At 51.7% G+C, this 20,305-nt stretch overlaps 6 protein-coding genes across 6 annotated transcripts; 2 read left to right on the top strand and 4 right to left on the bottom strand.

The window, feature by feature from the left end:
* Window positions 1-530: 530 nt before the first annotated feature.
* CMQ_157 (ankyrin repeat-containing protein) lies at window positions 531-3,786 on the top strand (the record flags this gene model as incomplete). The annotated part of the gene is made up of 2 exons (XM_014313779.1): window positions 531-1,109; window positions 1,171-3,786. The coding sequence occupies 2 exons, from the start codon at window positions 531-533 to the stop codon at window positions 3,784-3,786; spliced, it is 3,195 nt and encodes a 1,064-aa protein (XP_014169254.1).
* A 273-nt stretch (window positions 3,787-4,059) lies between these two features.
* Window positions 4,060-5,107, bottom strand: CMQ_143 (short chain dehydrogenase reductase; the record flags this gene model as incomplete). Its single annotated transcript, XM_014313765.1, has 5 exons — window positions 4,060-4,250; window positions 4,303-4,619; window positions 4,684-4,787; window positions 4,853-5,008; window positions 5,084-5,107. 5 exons carry the CDS (start codon window positions 5,105-5,107, stop codon window positions 4,060-4,062), a joined length of 792 nt encoding a protein of 263 aa, XP_014169240.1.
* Window positions 5,108-5,489: 382 nt separating this feature from the next.
* On the bottom strand, window positions 5,490-12,819 carry CMQ_85 (uncharacterized protein; the record flags this gene model as incomplete). Its single annotated transcript, XM_014314024.1, has 9 exons — window positions 5,490-5,691; window positions 6,017-6,207; window positions 6,265-6,537; window positions 6,632-6,713; window positions 7,659-8,264; window positions 8,320-8,540; window positions 9,098-11,273; window positions 11,324-11,497; window positions 11,777-12,819. 9 exons carry the CDS (start codon window positions 12,817-12,819, stop codon window positions 5,490-5,492), a joined length of 4,968 nt encoding a protein of 1,655 aa, XP_014169499.1.
* A 1,330-nt stretch (window positions 12,820-14,149) lies between these two features.
* On the bottom strand, window positions 14,150-16,307 carry CMQ_214 (uncharacterized protein; the record flags this gene model as incomplete). Its single annotated transcript, XM_014313836.1, has 3 exons — window positions 14,150-15,894; window positions 15,975-15,996; window positions 16,101-16,307. 3 exons carry the CDS (start codon window positions 16,305-16,307, stop codon window positions 14,150-14,152), a joined length of 1,974 nt encoding a protein of 657 aa, XP_014169311.1.
* A 990-nt stretch (window positions 16,308-17,297) lies between these two features.
* On the top strand, window positions 17,298-17,639 carry CMQ_190 (uncharacterized protein; the record flags this gene model as incomplete). Its single annotated transcript, XM_014313812.1, has 1 exon — window positions 17,298-17,639. One exon carries the CDS (start codon window positions 17,298-17,300, stop codon window positions 17,637-17,639), a length of 342 nt encoding a protein of 113 aa, XP_014169287.1.
* A 471-nt stretch (window positions 17,640-18,110) lies between these two features.
* CMQ_44 (uncharacterized protein) lies at window positions 18,111-19,704 on the bottom strand (the record flags this gene model as incomplete). The annotated part of the gene is made up of 4 exons (XM_014313983.1): window positions 18,111-18,766; window positions 18,818-18,916; window positions 19,445-19,638; window positions 19,700-19,704. The coding sequence occupies 4 exons, from the start codon at window positions 19,702-19,704 to the stop codon at window positions 18,111-18,113; spliced, it is 954 nt and encodes a 317-aa protein (XP_014169458.1).
* Window positions 19,705-20,305: the final 601 nt, after the last annotated feature.

The following is a 20,305-nucleotide window of genomic DNA, read 5'->3' as shown; positions in this document are numbered from 1 at the left end:
CATATGTCGTACTAGGGACTGTAAAAGGCTGACATCATGGTCTAGGAGTGTTGGTAGAGATGCAGCTATGCATACCTTCGTGAAACTGATTCGATTGATTATTGGCGAGTACAGTGTGGTTCCTTTGCGTCGATCATTCTCATATTTGATAATCGCAGAAAGCTCTTGTAACCCTAACTCGTACATGCAGGCCAATGTGGCGAAATGATGAGGCAAAACGAGCTCTATTATTAGCAGCGCGGGAGGGTAGCGGGGCGCTAAGAGCCTAACCGAAAAGGCGGACAAAAGCGGGTCTCAGGCACCTTATGAGGGGTTGAAGGCACAGCACGCAACAGCAGGAACTTCATCGATAAAATCTACTCCGTACCTTGGACGGCCTATAGGCTGCAGGTCCTGTTATTTGCGTTTGTCCGTACAACTCTTACTGCCTGCATACTTTCTCACTCCCTAATTAAGCGCTCCGTCGGTGCTGTTGCTGAAGAACGCAGTCTTGTCTTGCGTTGCGCCGCTTTTTGCGATCAGGTCTCAAAATGGGTACCCATGATTCTCTGATTCAACCTGACGCGCCAAAAAGCTACAGACAGAAGGTTCGTGGCAGGATATCCAAGCGTCTCATCTCCCTTAAAGGGACGTTGAAAAACACAATAGATGTGGAACCCACGCCAGGTTCCGCGTCTCATGTCTCCGAGAACATATCAGACAACGGAGAAGAGGACCAGCCGAATGCGGACACGGACAGACAAGATCCGGATACGGAACACGACATGTGGGCGAAAGCAGAACAGAAGTTGCGAAAGGACGACAAAAAGCGGTACAACTTGGAAAAGTACGACCGGATCCTGGAAGCACATTTTGGGGCCAAACTCGAACCCATTGGCACTCAGTCGAGACGCAACCAGTTTTATGAGTTCCTCACCTCGGAAGTTGAAGATTTGCATCGTGCACGAACAGAAGACAATACCAAATGGAGGAAGTGCAAAAGAAAAGCCAAACAATATTTTGAAACAGCCGCCAAGGTCGTTGTGGCTTCCAAAGACATTATCGCTCCAGCAACAAACGCCTGTCTGCCAGCTGGTGTGGCTTGCACCGGTGTGGTGGTAATTTTGTCGGTACGTGTTCTGTGTGCAATCCAACTTACCACACCGTCAGATTCTGAACGACGTTGTGCAGTTCTGCCTCAAAGCCATCGAACAGCGACAAGTTCTCTTTGAAAGCCTGGACTATGTCTCTGGCTCCATCTACCGCATTGCGGAGTACGAAGCGCTGTGCAGGAACAACTCTGTGGTGCGAAATGAAGAGACCGATGCCGCACTCACAGATGCCTGCTGCAACATCATTGAGTTTCAGGCGCAAGTGCTCTGCTTCCTCCAGACTAGCCCGCTTGCGAGCGCCATTCGTAACACGTTCGAATGGGATGGGTGGAGCAAAATGCTGTCGGGAATGACAGCCGCCGAAACCCGCGTCAAAGCCTGCGCTGAGAGAGAGCAGATGAACAATGTTGTCAAAATATACAGCAAAGTGAGCGAGATTGCCGAGATTGCCAACGAACTGAAGCAGCAGAAGCGGGCACAAGAAGCCGAGGCCCGAAGCAACAAAGCGAATGATCTCCTTCAGCTCCTCTACAGAAACACGTGTATATACGAGGAAAGTAAACAACGAAACCGAGAACGCATCTTGGGCACCTGCGACTGGTTCACCAACCACGATTTGTTTAAGAACTGGGACTTGGAGACGATTTCAGGGACAGCGAGCATTCTTTACGTCACGGCAGACCCCGGTTGCGGCAAATCAGTTCTGTCCAGGTATCTGATTGACAAGATTCTCCCTGACGATAAAAGAACAGTGTGCTACTTCTTCTTCAAGGACGACTTCGAACAGCAAAAAACGGCCAACAGCGCTCTTTGTACGCTCCTGCACCAGATATTTGACAACAATCACCACCTCCTTACACCCGGCGTTCTTGACACGTATGGAGCGCGTGGTGAGACGCTGGTCGAGTCGTTCGTCGATCTATGGAAGTTGTTCATTGACGCAGCAAGTCACCAAGAAACTGTTTGCGTTCTTGATGCCCTAGACGAGTGCCAAGAGTCCGACATGAAGCGTCTTGTCGAAGCTGTCACTGGTGCTCAGGTCCCAGGTCTCAAATTCTTGCTCACGAGCAGACCATACGCATACATACGCCGTGCGTTTTCCTCAAGGCGTCTATCTTTTATCCATCTACAGGGCGACAGGGAGGATACAGCAAACGAAATTGCCGAGGAAATCAAACTTGTTGTGGACAATCGAGTGGACACAACCGCAAATGCCTTTGGTCTGACGCCAGATGAACACAGACTGATGAGAGAACAAGTGACGTCTGTCCCAAACAGAACATACCTCTGGATCTCCCTTGTATTTGACGGTCTGATGAACGGAAGTGACATCACAAAGAAGGACATTGTCAATTTGGCTAAGCAGCTCCCACGGGGCATCTATGCTGCTTACGAAAAGATCCTCAGAAAAAGCCAAGACCGAGAAAAATCAAAAAGGCTTCTGCATCTCATTCTGGGTGCAGAGAGGCCGCTTACACTTTCGGAGGTGTCTGTGGCTTTGGAGTTCGATGGCCAGCAGACCTGGGAGGATGTGAAAGATTGCATCATCCCAAAAGAGAGAGTCCAAGACACACTCCGCAATCTTTGTGGTCTTTTCGTCGCCATTGTCGACGACAGGGTCTACCTCCTCCACCAAACGGCAAGAGAGTTTTTGCTCTGTAACTTTCCAACAGAGAAAAAGAAGGAGATCGAATTTTCCGGATTCCCTCAGAGCTACGACAATGGGCTTGCCAGATTTATTGCTGGATACTTGTCCCTTTTTCTTACCTTTGTTCTTGGCATCGCACAGCCATTGTTCCACCAGATGTGGTTATTCATGACCAACTCATGGCAAAACTCGATGCATCTAAGTAAATCAAACGAAATCCTGGCAACAACCTGCATTGCCTGTTTGCAAATAAAATCTGCAGACGAGCAGAATATTTCAATGTTCGAATACGCTGCAAAGTACTGGCCGACCCACTACCGCCAGTCAGGGGAGAAATTCCGGGTGAGAATGGGAAAGGCGACACGAGATCTTTGTTTGCAGGCTGAATCAGTCACGGGATGGACTGAAATCTATAGAAGAAATGGTAATATACCCGATGATCCACTATGCCTGGCATCGTATCTCGGTATTGATGGCGCTGTAAAAGTATATCTGGATGAGGACATCTCAACTACCGCAGGAACTGACTCCATCAATAACTCGAAGGATACAAAGTATGGCCAGACGCCATTGTCCTGGGCTGCTGAAAATGGGCACGAGACCGTTGTGAGGCTGCTTATAGCAACAGGGTATGCTCAGATCAATTCGAGGGATGTTTGTGGCCGGACACCGCTGTTTTGGGCTGCCGAGAATGGATACGAGGCCGTTGTTCGGCTATTGCTGGCAACAAGGCAGGCAGAGATTGACCCAGAGGATATTGAGGGCCGGACGCCGTTACTATGGGCTTCTCTGAATGGACACGAAGCCACAGTTGAGCTGTTGTTAGCAACAGGGCAAGCTAAGATTAATTTCAGAGATAAGAAAGGACGGACACCGTTGATTTGGGCAGCTCAGAATGGACACGAGGCCGTTGTTAGGCTGTTACTAGCAACAGGGCAGGCTGAGATCGATTGGAAGGATTCAAGTGGCCGGACACCGTTGTCATGGGCTGTTAAGAATGGACACGAGGCCGTTATTAACTTAATAAAAGCTAACGGAGGTACATAGTGCAAATGGGCATGCCGATGATGGCCTTCTTGTCGTTCACCAACCTTGGTTGTACCATTGGTTTGTTCTGTTTATTTGTTTGATTTAAAGAGTAGTTTTCTTATTTACGAACATACCTACATATCTCAAAAGGCACGGTCAGGCTACCTCGAAATAACCACTTACAGCTTCACCAAGTGTATTCCAAACCAAGGCACAAAATTTCCCGTGGCATTAAAGCTCTAAATGGTACAGAAGCATCCGCGAGACCTGCGCACTTCCAAGTACACGACCTTAAAGATACGGCTTTGATTCCGTATGAGAGATAAACACGCCTGCATAGCCACCAGTAACGGTAGCCTTTTTAACGAGAGCCAAGACCGATGTGGCACTGTCTTCCGGCGTCAGAGGTCCTTGGAAGGTGGGTGAATATATTTTCATCCTCTCAAACATAACCATGGCCTGCAGCTTCTCCTCCTCCGTTTCTGTCAAAACTTAGCAAAATCATCCATATCGATTTGCAAGGGGATTACATACCAATGTTGAGACTACCGGTGTCTACAGCACCGGGGCATATAGCCATGCAGAGGACACCTTTCTCACAATACAAGGCGCTGAACTTGGCTATCGCCATATTGAGGGCCGCCTTGCTCATTGCATAAGCGGTGGCTTGGTAGATGTCGCCTTTGAGTGTCATCTCGGGGTCTGACATGCCAGTAGAGATGGCAATAACTTTCTTCGCCCGACCTTTCAGAATCAGGGGCATGAAAGTATTGAAGAGATGGACGGCACCGATCGTATTGACTCGGAAGTGGTCACTCAGATCTTGTTCGAGGGCTTTGGGATCGCGGCTCCTGTGGAGAGATCAATCTCTACTCAAACATCCCAGGGAACTTCGTTACTGTACCAGGAACTTACAACGTATCAAAGCCAACCAACGCAGTCTTGGATTGAAGCGCAGCATTGGCCACAATGTAATCAAGGGCGCCATTGGTTTTCTCCGAAACATACCGAGCTGCTTTCTATGAGATGTTTGCGTTAGCTCCAACTGCTGTTCCAATATACTATTGACTACTCGTCAGCTTACCTCCAATGCCACTGGGTCCGTCGTGTCGGCCTGAATGATGTGAATATGTTTCCGGCCGATCTCAGCGGAAACCTTGGACTCGACAGCTACTTTATTACGGACGAGGCCGAAGACGGTGTTGTCTGGGTTTTCAGAGAGCTGGCGGACGAACTCGAACTAGATGATCATGTATTAGTCATGAGCTTACTGGATGGAACAGGGGTAGAAGCGTACGCCAAGGCCACGCGAGACTCCGGTAATCACCCACGAAGACATGTTATTGAAGTCTGAAGCGTATAGATAATGGCGTGGAATAGTAAGATGAATTTCAGAGCTGAGAGGCCTAGAAGAGTAGCATGAATGCATGTATTTATGTATCTCGAGTCTCAATCGCTCAGTTCGAATGATTTCAAACCCACCGACTGCAAGGCTCGACCAAAGTTGCCAGTTTTCTAAAAGCGGAAAGAAAAGCTCGCCAATTAAGTGAGTAGATCAAAACCTGATTGGTCACTCGTGCAATTGGTCAGCGACGTTGGCCGAGATGATACAGCAAACATACAGATGCAGCCAACGAGATTGCGGACATTCCCATTCCTGCTTACGTCATCTGCCAACTGCAATCTGCCAACTGCAATCTACCATCCTACGACTGTGCTTTCTAGGGCCATCCAACAGCCGGATCGACGATCGCCTGGAGCCGCACTTGCGCCGCCCGCTGCGCTACGGCGAGATCTCTGAGGGCACCGCCGCCTCCTGGACTATTGCCGCTGCTGCCGTCCACAAAGTCGTCGCCAGCTTCCACCACCACGGCGGCTACCAGGACATCTGGCTGGTCCTGAACTATGCCGACCGCGTTAAGCCTACACGGAAGGATGTGTTGTACTAGGGTTGCCCTGGAAAATTGTCCTGTTTAGTTGGCCGAAATAGGCGACATGTGGAGGCTTGAGCAGTGTAATGGAAGAATATTGTAAGGGCGTATGCACGTACATAGTTCGGGATACATTGTCGCTTACTTCGTCTTAGGCACCTGTAATTTAACAGATCCCGTGACTTCTCTTTGCATTCACTCCAAATCGGCGCACGTCCAAGAAACCTTTCCATGCGCTTGAATCTTCATCCTCATCCTCGTCTTCATCCTCGTCTTCATCCTTGTCCTCGTCTCCGTCGTGGTACACGTAGCCATACTCGCCCTCAGACCCGGAATAGAGCTGGCCAGGTACAACGGACCACGTTGACGGGGTAAATCTCAACTTGCCACAGTCATCCGCCGCCGCCGGATCGACGTAAATCTTGCAGCCCATGTTCTGCTGGCCTAGATGAAACACGCGGAAGATCATGTAGACCTTCGATGTATCTCCGTACAATACGTCATTCATCTATTCTTATTGTCAGTGCCTCGCCTGCACTTCAAGCCACCAGGAAGTGAAACCTACCCTGTCGTATTGCTTGGAGCTTACGAAGAATGGCGTCTTACACGACGACGTGGTCGTCTTGACCTCGATAAAGTACTCTGGTGTGGCGCCCTGCCAGGTGCTTGCGTCCAAATAGCCCAACTCGATGAGATACGCCGTCAGTTTTCCCTGGGCGTCACTGTACCGGATGTCGGATGTTTCTTGTCCCACCCATTGCGTGAGTCGGCTGTATTCAGGGTGAACGGCAACGTAGTGCCGGATCGAGCTTTGCCAACACTTGTTCCTGCCAAAGTCCTGGAGTTTATAAGGCCCCGGCAAGTGCGACAGCATCTCAAAAACCTAGCCTGTCAGCTTTTGCCTACCTGCGAATCAACCAGAACGAACTTACATAGACCTCACCCGCCGCGCCAATCAACAGGTTTCGCTTTGTGATGTCAGCGGTACCCATGTGCGGCGTTGGGTTGTCGTATCTGAAACCCGCTTTGCAGCAGCTGTCGCTGCACATCCCCTCCGGAGGGATTGAATCCAATGACCCTGCAGAGATAACCCTGCATAGGAGCTGTACAAAGCCAGCGTCACTGTCGTTGTTTTGGGGAGGCGCTGTGGGCACTTGTAACAGTCGTGGCCTTGTATGAGACATTGTATTGCTTCCACTGGACGCGCCATCATACACCGCAGTCGATACCACCGTCGTGGAAGAGGCCGAATCCACGTCTGGCACGTATGTTCGCCACGCCGGTAGTGGAGAAACATGCGTTGGTCTAGAGGGGAAAGTCCGGTGCGGAAGCGAAACTTTCACGTCTGGCACGTCTTCTCGCTGCGCCGGTGGTGAAGGAACATGCTCTGATGATGGAGGAGCAAACTGATGCGGAAGCGTAACTATCAGGCGTGGCTGGTCTTCCGGGTGTGTCTGGACCTCCTCCTGCGTTCCGTCAACGTTCTCAATGTCAACGTCTCCGATCCCAAGATCGTTTAGAGCAATCTCTAGCATTGGGAGCGGCGCTGTCAAGACTTCCCGGATTGCCGTCACCACGTCCGCCTCGATCTGGGAGCTAGAGTCTGCTGTTATGATCGCTGATAGTTTATGCGGCAGGTCCTTCTGGAACGTATACTTTTGATTGTCCGGGTCCCGCGGCAGGAAGATGTGCATTCCAGGCACGTCGCTATCGTCGTCGTCCACATGCAGAGTCGGCCGTGTGGCCTCAGCCGTATGAATCACACCGTCTTGCAAAAGCTGGATATCGGTCGAGATCCCATCGCTTTCGAGCACTTTCGTTTTCCGCAGGTACTCGTAGAACGATAGCCGGTCACCTCTTGTTGCAGTACGGCTGCTATCAAAGTGGTGCGCAATCCTGCGTACAGTCGTCAGTGCAAAGCCGCCACCCATCTCCAGCGCATAAATAGAACAGACAAACCTTAGCAAAGCATGCGCCCTGTTTTGGATCTGGTGCTTCAATGCTCGGCTCGTAGCGCCGTGGATCGATGTGGTTTCACGGCAACAGCGGGACAAATAGCGATCTTGCAAGCCGATCCAAGAGAAGAAAGGCAACAGCTGGCCGACTTCGCGCAAATCAAAGTCCAGAAGCCTCACCCTGTCGCCGAACGACTTGTTCCAGTTCGCACGATCGCCTATGAAGAACTCGGTCGATGCTGGCACGTAGCCGATGTGGCCGTCGGGGAACTTGCATGGGAATATGGCCAAGGTCAAGATTTTTTCAGGCCTTTGCGCCTCGACGCTGTCGACCAGGAGCGAGTTTACAGCCCAGATTGAGTCCCGCACTTCTGCCATTGACGACTGCTTCTGGCCTACCGACTCCAACTCAGCGATGGCCATGGCCAGGTCCACTGTCTTGACGCCGATGAGGTCCACAAAGAGGCCCTTGAGGTCTTTGTACTCCTCGCCGAGCGAAACCCGGTTCCGCAGCTTGATTGCACTGGACCATACGCACTCTGCGGGCTTGCGCCAGGCCGGGCCGTCATTCGACGGGACGTAGATGAGCGCGTTCGCTTCAAACGAAGCCCTGGATATTTCAGTCAAAAAGAGATTGTCCTCCGTTGGTGACACATAGCACTGACCTGATTTTTATCTTCGTCTCGTTCATCATTTCCGGACGGAGGGTACTGAGCGCTCTGTAGAGTTCGGCTACAACACCACCGTCTTTGCGGTCAGAGGCCTTGAGGGTCTGGAGCTCGTCAATGTACGTGCTTGCAGTGCAATTGCCAATCTTGAGGATTTTCGCGAAGAAAGCCTCGATATACAGGCTAGTGTCGTCGGACATGAATGGCTTGTATAACAGCTTTAATGCATGTGTCGACTCTAGTTCCACAGGTGCATTCCATACGCATTCGTTTGGTAAAGCCCATTTGGGGGGCTCAGAGGGAATGATAATCAATCTGTAATCATTGAACCAGTCACTGATGAAGCGCGTCAGCATATGTTCGCCGTGCGGACGTTTTTCTGTTTCTTCGCCGCGCCTTACCAGACCGTCTTTTCTGCCGCTCTGGTGTCCTTACTCTCCCTGACTTTACCCAGGATATGTTCGTAGAGTCGAAAGATACTTTTCTTTGCTTCAGAAAGAAAGGATACCGATCCGCGAGTTATGCCCCGCACCGCGTAAACCAGGATGTCTAGAGAAAATGAGAGTTCCGAGCGAAGAGTCCCCATGCCGAGTGTTGTCAACATTGGCTTCCAACTGGCTGGGATAGCTTCATATTCCCCCGCGTTGGTGTCATCCAGCCAGAGCCAAGGGAAAAAGACACCTGTCTCACAAAACCTGGCAACTGTGTTTTTCAAGGGTTTGGTAGGAAAGTAAACTTGGAAAAGTGGAATGAGGCGGTTGCCTGCACACAGAACTTCGCTTCCAACAGCCCAATCAATGTACCCTCGTGACAGCTTCCCATTTTTATCATGAAACACGCGAAGAGCACCGACAAACTTATCAGGTCTGTGCTGCTGTACGTATTCCGCTATTTTCCCGCCGAGAATGATGTGGATGTTCACTTCGAGTCGGTCGCGAAACCAGGTTGCCCATGTCACGTCTGATTCAGATTGCACTGCTTCCTCTTTGAGGTATGCCTCGTTTGCGAAGAAAACTTCGAGCCCTGGAGCTCCGTCTCCCATATTTGGGCCTTTCTCAGTCGGTCTGAGCACCTCCCAAGGCCCATACGGGTCAGTGTTGACGAGGTAAATGGGATTGTTTTTGTCGAACAGACGACGCACAATGCCTCTGTTGTCGTATATCCTCAAGCCTAGAAGGCTAGTGTTTCGGTCTGTCTTCAAATGGTCGGTCAAGTAGAGAAACTTCAAGTGCTTCTGAGAGGCCGCCAACGATAAGGGCTGTGCATTGGACGACCCGTAGCTGCTTATAATTTTCTCTCGAACAAGCGATACAGAGGCCTCCTGAGTTCCTAGGTCTTTGAAAAGCAGAAGCCGGGTAGGGTTCGTGATCTGGCTTGAAATCAAAGAGAGGCCAATATCCGGAGGAATGGCCATCCGGTTCACATCGGCAAAGAAAACCGCATTGGATGGACGCACCCAGTCACCCCCTTCCAGAGGCAATAACGGCAGTTTCTTCACTTCTTGCGAGAGTTTTTTCATATTTTCCTCAAACGGCCGCCGGAGGAGTATGGCCGCACGTGTATGCCAGGAGGTGGACGTCGTAGAAGACTTCATGCGTGATTGGCCAAGAGGCTTCGCCAGATCTGCTTTTATCCATCCAAGAATCGTAGAAAATGATGCATAGGAGAGGCCGTACTCCGTGAGAATGTCCAGGTCGTCTTCTGCGTAGTCCCGTGACACGACTTTACTGGGGTGGCCGTCATCAAATAGGAGCTCGCCGTTCTCGTCAAGGGCGTGGTCCTTTACGCGAATGAGATGCTTTATGAGCCGTCCCGAGCCTTTCCGATCATACAGCACTGGTGTGGCCGCGAGACAGGTGTCGATGCATTTTACCAGATGCTCCCAGAGACCAGTCCGCTGTGTCTGCTTTCTTGGCAAGTAGTGCATCCACTTGTAGCGCAAGGAGTCTTGCTTGCTCACCCGTAGCATGGCCTTGCAAAAGCCCTCAGCCACACTGTTCATGAGGCGGGCATTGCGGACGGAGTCGGTGACAATATCCTGACGGTTGGCGTCGGTGACAAAATCGGCCTGGATGATAAAGTTGAAGCCATATTTGCGAACGGGGAGGAAGACAAACAGATCTTGCTCCTCGAGGATGGGAGTAGACTCTGCTGAGAGTGGAAAGGCCAGGACAACCTGAGAAGTGGTGTAGGCCCCCGAGGCCTTTTCGGCTTCCGAGTACGTCCTGTTCTCGTTCATTGTGAGGTCTGTGGCTTGGTGTGTTACCACATAAAAGTGTTTGGAAATCTCTTCGGACGTTTCTTTCGACCCATGAGTAGCCCAGGTCCTCTTGAGAATGGCCATGTCTGTCTGCGGCCGTTTGATCAAGTATGTGCATGACTCCGTCTTGGCTCCGCCGTCATCAAAAAAAGCAACTCGAATGCTTCGCAGGTTCCGCATAAATAGGAGGAAAGTCTCCTGCAGCTCTTGGAACTGTGTTGCGATGGCGTCTTGTATTTGTGCATGTTTCTCGCCGTCGCCGCCGCCATGCAGAAACAATGTAATCCGCGTCAGGTGCGGCTGCAGCTCTTCGCCCGGCTCTTCCCATACCGGGGAGATCATGCCCATGCCAGAATCTCCTGGCCGGTGTGTGAAGGAAAAAGAAAAGGCTCCTGACTGAATGTGCACCTTTGAGGCCGCCATGAAGACAGACTTGAAGCCGATGCCCTTCTCTCCAATGTATCCCTGGGCACCCATCTTGGAGCTCTGTCCGATAGAGCAGATAGCCTTGAGATTCGCACTGTTGAAGCCGTCCTCATTGCACTCGATGACGACCCGGTCAGAATGCACGCGAAACGAGACGTAGGGATCGACATGGGATGCGGCGGCGTGCGTATAGCTGTTGTCGTCGGCATTTTGTAGGAGCTCGAAAATGAATCGAGCCTTGCTTGTGTACAGGTTCTTCGCCAGTCTTCCGACGTGTTAATAAAGTTCAGGCCCGCTTTAGGTGTGGATACGTACGTGATGACCGACGATCCTATCATCAAGTCTTTTTTCAGGAATGCTTCTTCGATGTCGCGGCGAAGGTCGGCTGGCAGCAGTCGAAGCTTTTCTTCGGGGAGATAGCCATGGTCATTTGCAATTTGCAGGACCAGTTCCTTTGCCTGCTGGTAGTTGATTGTAGCCATCGAAGTGCTGGTTCTCGTTCAGCACATCTGTCTTTGGAAACGGCTGTCTGCTTACTTGAGGTTGCTGCCAGATTATGGGTTAGATCCCCTTTATTTTTATCACAGTACGTTCGCTTCTGGTAGGGTTGTCGACGGTAAACAAAGGCAGTTTGCCCGACAGCAACCTATCTTACATCACTAGGGCGTAAGGCACAGACGGTCTGTGCCTTCTATTTCTGGTACGGCGTGCATGCGCGTTTAGTTGAACCCATCGAAGATTGGCCAAATTCTTTACATTCTTGTAAACGTAACAGTAAGACTTTCCGAAATACGTTCAAAAACTCGATCTGTGACCGTGTCGACTATGCGCTCTTCCACGTCGCTGTCTATTCCATTCTCTTGCAAGTATTCTACCTTCTCTACCAGACTATCAAGCCTCTCGGTGGTCGAGAACAACTCGGCTTCTAATTCTTCGTTGGCAGCAGCAGCTTTGTCCAGCTCAAGACGCAACGCGTCTACCTCCTCGGCTCCCTCTTTCTTTTCGCGCTCCAGCTCTTGCACCCGATCTTCAAGCTCTTCGAATTTTTTGTACAAGACGGCCCAGTGAATGTCGGAACGGCTATGGGCTTCCTCCGATGTTGAGGAATCTCGTCGATGTCGCTTCGTGCTGCTCGGCCCAGGCTTTGTGGCAAGATCGGAGAGAGACAGTGACGGTGGTGGCAGACCAATTTGATCGTACGACGGAGGGCTCTCAGCAGAGCAGTCGATTATTTTACCGCCTGTGCCGCCAAACAAACAGGCCAAGTCGTGTGTGGGCGGCGCTGAACGCGTTTGTGGAATTGTCCTGTGCGTCTCGAGCTTGCCCTGTATCGTCTGCACCTTATCTCTCGAAAGCTTGCGATCCGAAACGTACACTGTCATTTCTGTAGCTTGTGCTAAGGAGCGAAGATTGTCGAGCACGTTGGCCGAGACATGTCGCCCAGGTGTGAGCGGCGTCTTTGCCTTGACTGGAACAATCATGCAGATGGGGCGAGCAAGCCGGAAGCGCAAATAAACACAGCTGCCGGGCAATTTCTTGTCCACAAAGGCTGGCGAAGAGGGCAATCTTTCCGATTCAAGGGCTGTGATAGCGTCGGGATAGATTGGCAGCAGTATTTTCGTGCTGCACGAGATGCCTTGGAGGTAGACTGGAACGGAAAGCTGGAAAAAGCTGCATAAGCCTGGATCGTCGTAGAAGCGACCCTCGAACGTCAACTTGGAGCGGGCATCGGGGTCGGTGAAAAAGTGCCTTTCGTCGGATTGGTCCCACTCAACAACGGCGGTCGCAGTGAATTTGAGGCATTTTGACATTGTCGAACAGATAGCTCTCGTTTCCTATTTATGGTCACATCAGTACTGCAAGGGAGGGCAACTCACGATAGCATGCACAGCACGAGCATTCGCCAGCCAGGTGACAAGCGCACGAAAAAGGAGCCAGATTCGCTAGCAGGCGACCTGCTTTAACAAGACGCACGACAAAGGAGCCAGATTCGCTGGCAGGCGACCCGCTCGTCCCCCAGGCGTGAGGCCAGAAGTCTAAACAGGTCCCTTCTCAAGGCCCCAGGTCTTCTCAACGAATAAGATGACTCTCGATCGATGGGTTGAAGCCGGTAGCTTGGCCGAGAGCGCGAGGTGCTCGCTCCTCTGACGTGCAGTCTGCGCAGGTCCCTTCTCAAGGCCCCAGGTCTTCCCAACGAATAAGATGACTCTCGATCGATAGGTTGAAGCCGGTAGCTTGGCCGAGAGCGCGAGGTGCTCGCTCCTTGAACGTGTCTTATCGTGGCTGTGTTGAGTGCGAGATGCAGGTGATAAAAAAGTGAAGCTTGTTTTGTGAAAAGGAGAAAGGAGGGAGAGCAATTTTGGTTAGGAGTACGGGGTACAGAGTACTGCAAATCGTATGACTCATATTAATATGGGGCATGTGGACCCGAATTTTCGTTGTAACGAGTATGCACGTATACAGTGTATTCTTGTATGGAGTGCTCGGATAAGTGTGTGCTAAAACCCCACATTTTGTCTCGATACTCAATTGTCACCAAAGGCCAGTGTGGAGTGATTTCGGAGGGATCAGTATGCATGACGGATTGCAGAAAATACTCAAAGTTGATGATAGCTGTTCCAGGCAAAGACTTTTGCTATGACGGTGATTTTGTGCTTGTTCACGTCACTGACGTTCCGTGACTCAATCCTCCTACATATCAGCATCATACCACGAATTGCACCGATATTCTTCATTTCGGCGGTGTTCCTGAACCAGCTGCTCCCTGTGCCAATGAGCTTCGCCCACTCCCATCGGCCAGCTTTTCCTGTCCTGCATGATTTGATTGATGATTTTCTGTGACAGCCCGGCCGTCACCGCAAGTTCGTGGCTGACAGCTCACGCCCACCAGTCGTGCTGCTGTGGGTGGGCACATTGCGGGTTGAGCACACACGGTAGTGTGGGTCGGCCAGGTACAGTGTTAGCCAGCGAAAGTGCCCAGGCTTTGTGTCATCGACTAAGCGGAAGGGGTCAATGCGGTGCTCTAAAACATTTGGAAATGCCACCAAGCGATTCTGCGGCGTGGCCACGGAACCGATGTGCTGATAGGGATATTGAAAGAAGCGGCACGACGCCGAGTATCTCGGCCAAAGCCCCGGCTTCCTATCCTTTGCCCATCATATGGGCTGGCCCGTCAGCCCAAGCGTTATAGTCTTTCGAAGCATTAGCCGGCGGCTGATAAAACTCGTCGTATCGGTGGAGCGAATAGTCTAAAGACGTTCTCTGGCGAAAGGCCAGGCGAGGCTCGGTGATGTTCTCTACAACATCAAATACGAATACGGCAACAGCAGCAATGTGCTCATTCAGCTGGCCGGACAGTTGCCAGCCATCTTTGTCTGGTTGTCTTATCGGGTATATAGGTTTACACTCAGACAAGGCCATTGCAATTTTTTTAGCAGTCCTCGCGGCATACACTTCCGCTCGAGCGGCCGCGTGCGGTGCATAGGCCGGTGCCTCCGGTGTAAGCTCGATGCTACTGGTCTCGGCTAGCACTTGCAGGCCCTGGTCCCGGAAGTGGTCTTGCAACGCTACCAAATAACGCATGTGTGGCGGGGTAAACGGCGGGCACCGGAAGCGTTCTGTAATTTGCCTCGGTTCTGGAACTGCCTTGTCTACGATTGGCCGGCTATTATGGCGGCCCATCTTCCACTCTTCGTAGTTGAAAGCCGTTCCCGGTTCGGGATGCCTGTAGCAGATCAGTCGCTCGGTCTTCTCGCAGAGATCCCACGTTCTTTCGTCCCCTATGACCCAGTCGTTAGGGGGCATGGTGACTTGATTTACGCAGGTGGTTTCGTCCGTATTGAGGTTCTGCTCGGGCCTCTCGAGATATTCTCTGGCTCGCCGCCACGGGTCCGAGTCTCGTGGTGGCAGAGTCCGGTGTTCTTTATTAATGACGTCGGCAAATTCAAATGCTAGGCCGTCGTCTTCCCATTTCCTCTTCCTGACGTCCTTTGGTAGGCGTTGCAGTATCTTCTGGTTTTCAAAGTATTCCTGTTTCCTGCCTTTAGTCGGAATCCGGAACGCAGTCGCCCAATCGGGTAGTTCATTTTCCCATTCCATACCGTATGTGATGATGCGAGCCGGGATAGGTCCTAGCTGGCCCAGGTTGCAACGGTCGACCATGTCGCGGTCTCCACGGACAAGACAGTCATTCCAGGGCTGTATGACGCATGCGAGCACCCGTTCGATGGCCAGGTACATCCCTGCGTGGTTGGAGTGAAGTCCATTGATGTATGATGTGATTTTGACTTTGTTATTGTTGCTATCGCCGCTGTCGTTATCAAATGCGACCTCGCACGGAAGACTCTGATATTTTCGACTCCAGGGACATGTAGCCTGGAGGGTTTCGCCCGCCATGGGCTGCGGTGCGGTTTGTGTGGCGCCATATGATGCCAGTACATTGCTAAGAGGGACAGTGCCCCCATGTTGTAAAACATCAGTTTTACCGTACACCAGCGGAAATAGCAGCGGATCGACGAGGGTGGAAATCATGTGAGCGGACCCAGCGATGTTGAGTATGCTGCCTTTGTTCGGCTGCCATGCCTGGCTCTTCCAGTCCCAGTCTGAATCAGCTGTAACATCGGTTAATTTGTCCATCTCTTCGTCATATGAAAGAGTATATGCCGTGTTCTGGTCCAATGCGAGATTTTGGTCCTCTGCTTGATGCTCGTCCTCGAACTCCTGCTCGTTGTTGATTTCAATCTGCTCGCCCGTAGTCATATGGCTAGCTTCTTCTCTTTCTTCTCTTTTTTCTGTGGCGAACCAACTTGGCTCGTGGTCGTTGGCTTGAGCGTACAGTCCCATGTTTGGCTGTGCGTTCACACCTGCATCCACACATGCTTCCACACCTGCTTTTGCATCCGCATCAATACATCCGCCCGCTTCCTGTCGAAACTGCTTCATCTGGCTATTCTCAAGCCACTCTCACCGTTCTTGGCGCTGTTGATTTGCTTTGTACGTCGATTAGCGGGTTAGCAGCCCGCCGGAGTAACGCACCGAGGGGCTGGAGCCTAGCATTATCGACCTTGCAGACACAAGGACCGGTATCCAGCACGCGTATATGCTGATGCTCCTTGTAGTAGACGGCTTTGTCGCGGAGCTCCTGCACGCACCAGTCCCAGGTCTTGCCTTTCATCAGCCGGGGGCTCGCGATGAAGTGATCCCGGTCCAGCTCTTCACGCCATTGCGCGACAATCGTGTTGTCAAAGACGTCCTCGAACCACGTTAGCTTGTGTGTCAACCGGTCCATGACGGCCACCATTGCTAGCTCTTGGGCGGTCACGGGGGGACTCTGGCGTCATTCCCGGAAGCCATGGGCAAAACGTTCGTCGACGGGCAGCTGGTAATCGATGGGAATCCCGCCAAAACCGGGCACACGGAGGGGGCCGCGGCCGCTGTTGTCCAATTTCCATGCGTGGTTAGCTGTAGTCATTGGAAGTTGCAGCTTCCGAGCTAGAATGGGAAATAATCTGCCAACTTGGTGGAAACTGACTGGATTTTAATTTGTGGCAGCCTTCTTTGAGCACATCATCAGCTGTGTTACATGGGTGTGGATTTGATATAAAGGGATTAATCAGGCAAGTTGTGTACGTGCAAGTTGGTTGCGCCTCTCACTGTTGTCCCTCATTGCTGCCTGCTTTGTGCGGCTCAATATCAGCGGTTTCCGCTTGTATCTTACCATTGGACTTCCGGTCTCTCCGACCTTCCTTTTTTGAACGGTTATCTCAAACAGATTGAGTCATTGACAGATCCTAACTCCACTAAGATCACGACCCTCATTATGAGGAGATATCTTACGACGTATATTTCGTAGCAGCTTGCACACAGTGGTGCGCCTCTGATTTTCTGTGCAGTACATGTTTTCTATGCCCTTGCAGTGTGGGACGCGCTTTGTGTGCCCGTTGTCGTTTCCACGGCCAGGCACCGGCCAGTTGCATATCTGTATTTGTCAACTTGAATGACCGGTTGACCCGTTTTTCCCGGAATCCACATCGGAGGATTTCCTACAGCGGTTAGGTAGATATCCCTGTAACAATTTCTTGCGTGGAGCATCGGTTTACGAGGGGGGATCGATTACTCCGTAGTTCGCAACCGTTGTGGATTCTTCCTCAAAGCTAATCTGGCTTTGTTCTTGATCCGGCGTACTCGTACGAGTAGTGTCAGTGTCCGAGGATGGGGAGACAGGCGTCGAGGGGTGTGATTTGGCGGACATGCTATGTTACTGAAGTATGTTTACCAAATTTCAGCATCCATGTTAGAAGGCCTGCCTAGAAGAGATAGAATATCACGAGTGACCAGGTACACTTTATCTAGAAGAAACGATGTGAACATCGGAACGAACAAGGTCCGGTCCTCACGAGAACAGCGCTGCAGGGCGGAGGAGGTTGCGGATGGGCTCGCTAAGGACGAGGTGGGAGATGAGCTCGGCGTGGTCGAAGAGAAGTTGGGCGTCATGGGTATGGCCATTGGGGCAGGGTTGATCTCTGCGATGCCAGTGGAGAAGTCGGCGGGCTGTGTGAAGATCATGGTCAAGACCAACAAGACAGATCGCAAAACACGGCGAGCGCACCCATGGAACCTCGTCGTCAGCTAGCCAAAAATAGAAGATCATGGTGGAGGCAATTTCAAGGAACGGACCGCGAGAAACTAAAGCATCAATAAAAAAGTCGGCCCAAAGGGGTGAACAGACACTTATTTCACATGGAGCACAAACTACTCCGTACAGAGGGTTCTCCACATCAAGAACGTCCAGTGAATCACGGCATATCAGACACCTGCCTACGTGGGAGTCCTGCGGCATCTTGTTGCATGGTGGTGTCCAGGCAACAACAGCAACGGAAGAAGATGAATACGTAGTTCGAAGAGCGTAATCTCGTCTCGGGAATCATAAGCCGGAAGATGCCGTATGAAGATGCACTTTCATTCCTGATGGTTTTTCTCATCTATGGTAGATCTTTGTGTTTATAAGCAAAACTCTACTGTTGTACGATACAATACGTCTGCCAAAGGCGTAGGGATATAAGCAATGTAAGGCAGCTACCTCGGGCCATGTTCAAACTCCCTCTCACAGTGAGCCAGTCAGGCCTGCCTTCAGCCTTCCCAGGAGCCCTTTTTTCTTCTCAGATGGTCTATACTGCTCGACGCCCCAAGTGTTCCAACTGCTTTCGGTATGGGCACTCGCATTTTGTGTGATGGCCGTCTGGGCTGGCGAGGAGGGCCGTATTCTCTCTTGCTCCATATATCTGATTGGGTAGTTCGTCGGTTCCAGATTGCGAGGCCAGGCCGCAATGGTAGACCGGTCGGACGAGACAACACTTTGCGGCACGGCCACACTGCCTCGAACTGTCGGGGCCCCTGATCGCACGCCACCCAACCAGCTGAATACAGGCCCACGGGTCCTGGGCGAGAGTGATGCCTGCGGGCCGTCCATCTGGCGTATCTGATGTCTGGCCGTCATCTTTTCGTCTGCGAAAACCCCATTGGGCCTGGGCCTGGTCATCTGGCTATTCCGCAAGCCGCCATTCTCAGCGGCATATGCAGCGTCCATGAGATCGGCCATGACGCTTTCGTCGCTGCGGAAGCGTGTCTGGTCATGTTGTCCCATGGGAGCAGCGCCTCCGGCGAGAGTAGCCTGGTCGATACCGCTGCTCTTGTCGGGGTGGCACCTCTTGTACCATCGCCACAGGAAGAAGAGCAGGGCACCCGTCACGCCGACAGACACTGATGGCGTCAGCAAGGTGCCAAATATACGTTATCTTTGGCTGTACTCACACACGACGGGAAGGGCAATATGCACACCGACTTGACCAGAGTCGGACTGTTTGGCCTTATTGGTCAAGGTATCATTCGTGGCGGTGGCAGATGGAATAGCTTGCAGCGTGGTTGTAGCGGCAGTGTCATCTCCAAAAAGTGGAAGCACTGTGATCTGACGAACCCCAGTAGAAGATGAGGCTGGGCGTGTTGATGTGACAAACGAAGTTTTTTTAGATTTGGCTGCTGTAGAAGAAGATGCGATGGACGTAGTAGACACCGTTGACGTGGCAGGTGTCGTAGATGTGGTGGCTGTAGTGCCTATAGAGGACGTGATTGCTGGCAAGGCAGGTAGAGGGGGTGAAATATTCGAGGCAGATATTGTTGTGGCAGGGGGACGAGTCTGTGTTGCCGTCACAGGAGCTGCTGTTGGTAGTAAGACGACTTCTGTGGGTGACGCTGGTGAGACTGGAGAGGTGGGAGGTGAGCTTTTATCGGTTGCTCCAAGCGTGGGCGTGATTGGACTTTTCGGGCTGGGAAGACCAGCAACTCCTGGACTGCTGGAGCTGGATTGACTGGATGGAGAGACTGTCTGCCTCGTGTCGATACGTAGACGAGAGGCCATCCGGCCCAGCAGCCGAGACCGACGGGTCAACAGTGACGCTGTCGTGCTGTTGGTCCCTTCGGCATTGTTTGGGCTATCAATGCTGCCGACACTGCTCATACTGCTGACACTATCGACGCTGTCGGTACTGCTAGCACTATCCAAGCTGTCAACGTCCGGCGCTGCATCTCGGATCTCGATAACCAAGTCGTCAGGAATGCCCTGGCGTGCTTTTCGCCTGTGTAGAACGCTACAAGTATGTTAGTTGGGCTTCGTAAGTTGGCGGTCCGTTTACTTACCCCATTGTTGTAGATGGTGATGTAAAGAGAGCAGAAGTCAAAGTAGCTCAAGACAGCCGGCTGTATGAGAGGGTACAATGTAAACAGATGACAAAAGAAACAAGAATTAAAGGCAGTCCTGCTGCCAAGTCTAAACAAGAGCTCTACTCTGAAGACAAAGAACGACGTTCGGAAACAAGACAAAAGTCGACATCAAATACAAAACCTGTCGGCCAAGAGGCAGCATTTGCAGCAATCAGGTCTCACTGTGACAGCCAAGACCACAACTGTATCAACTGCCGTCTGAGTCTGGGGTACGACAGTGATTGCTGGAAGCCGACGCAGATCAGAGCACGCCCCTGTAACAGCCAAGATTACAGAGTGTCTTGGCGGCTCTCCAGCAGCCAAACAGCGCGGGGGGGGGCTATTTTTACCGTAATTCACCGCCTGCGTGAAACAAGCCGAAACGGCCATCAGAAAGTGGGCCGCCCTTTTCATCGCTTTCTCGTCTTGGCACTGAAGACATGAGCAGCACGTCGACCGACTACAGAAATAGACGTTCAATGCGTCGTAAGCGTGCTAGGCGCCGCTCTTGACCTTCTGGTTTCCCCGCTGTTTTGCAGTCGG

This window comes from Grosmannia clavigera, assembly GCF_000143105.1.
Source record: "Grosmannia clavigera kw1407 unplaced genomic scaffold GCSC_179, whole genome shotgun sequence".
In the NCBI taxonomy this organism is placed as follows: domain Eukaryota; kingdom Fungi; phylum Ascomycota; class Sordariomycetes; order Ophiostomatales; family Ophiostomataceae; genus Leptographium; species Leptographium clavigerum.
This window is presented reverse-complemented; position numbering and strand designations above follow the sequence as displayed.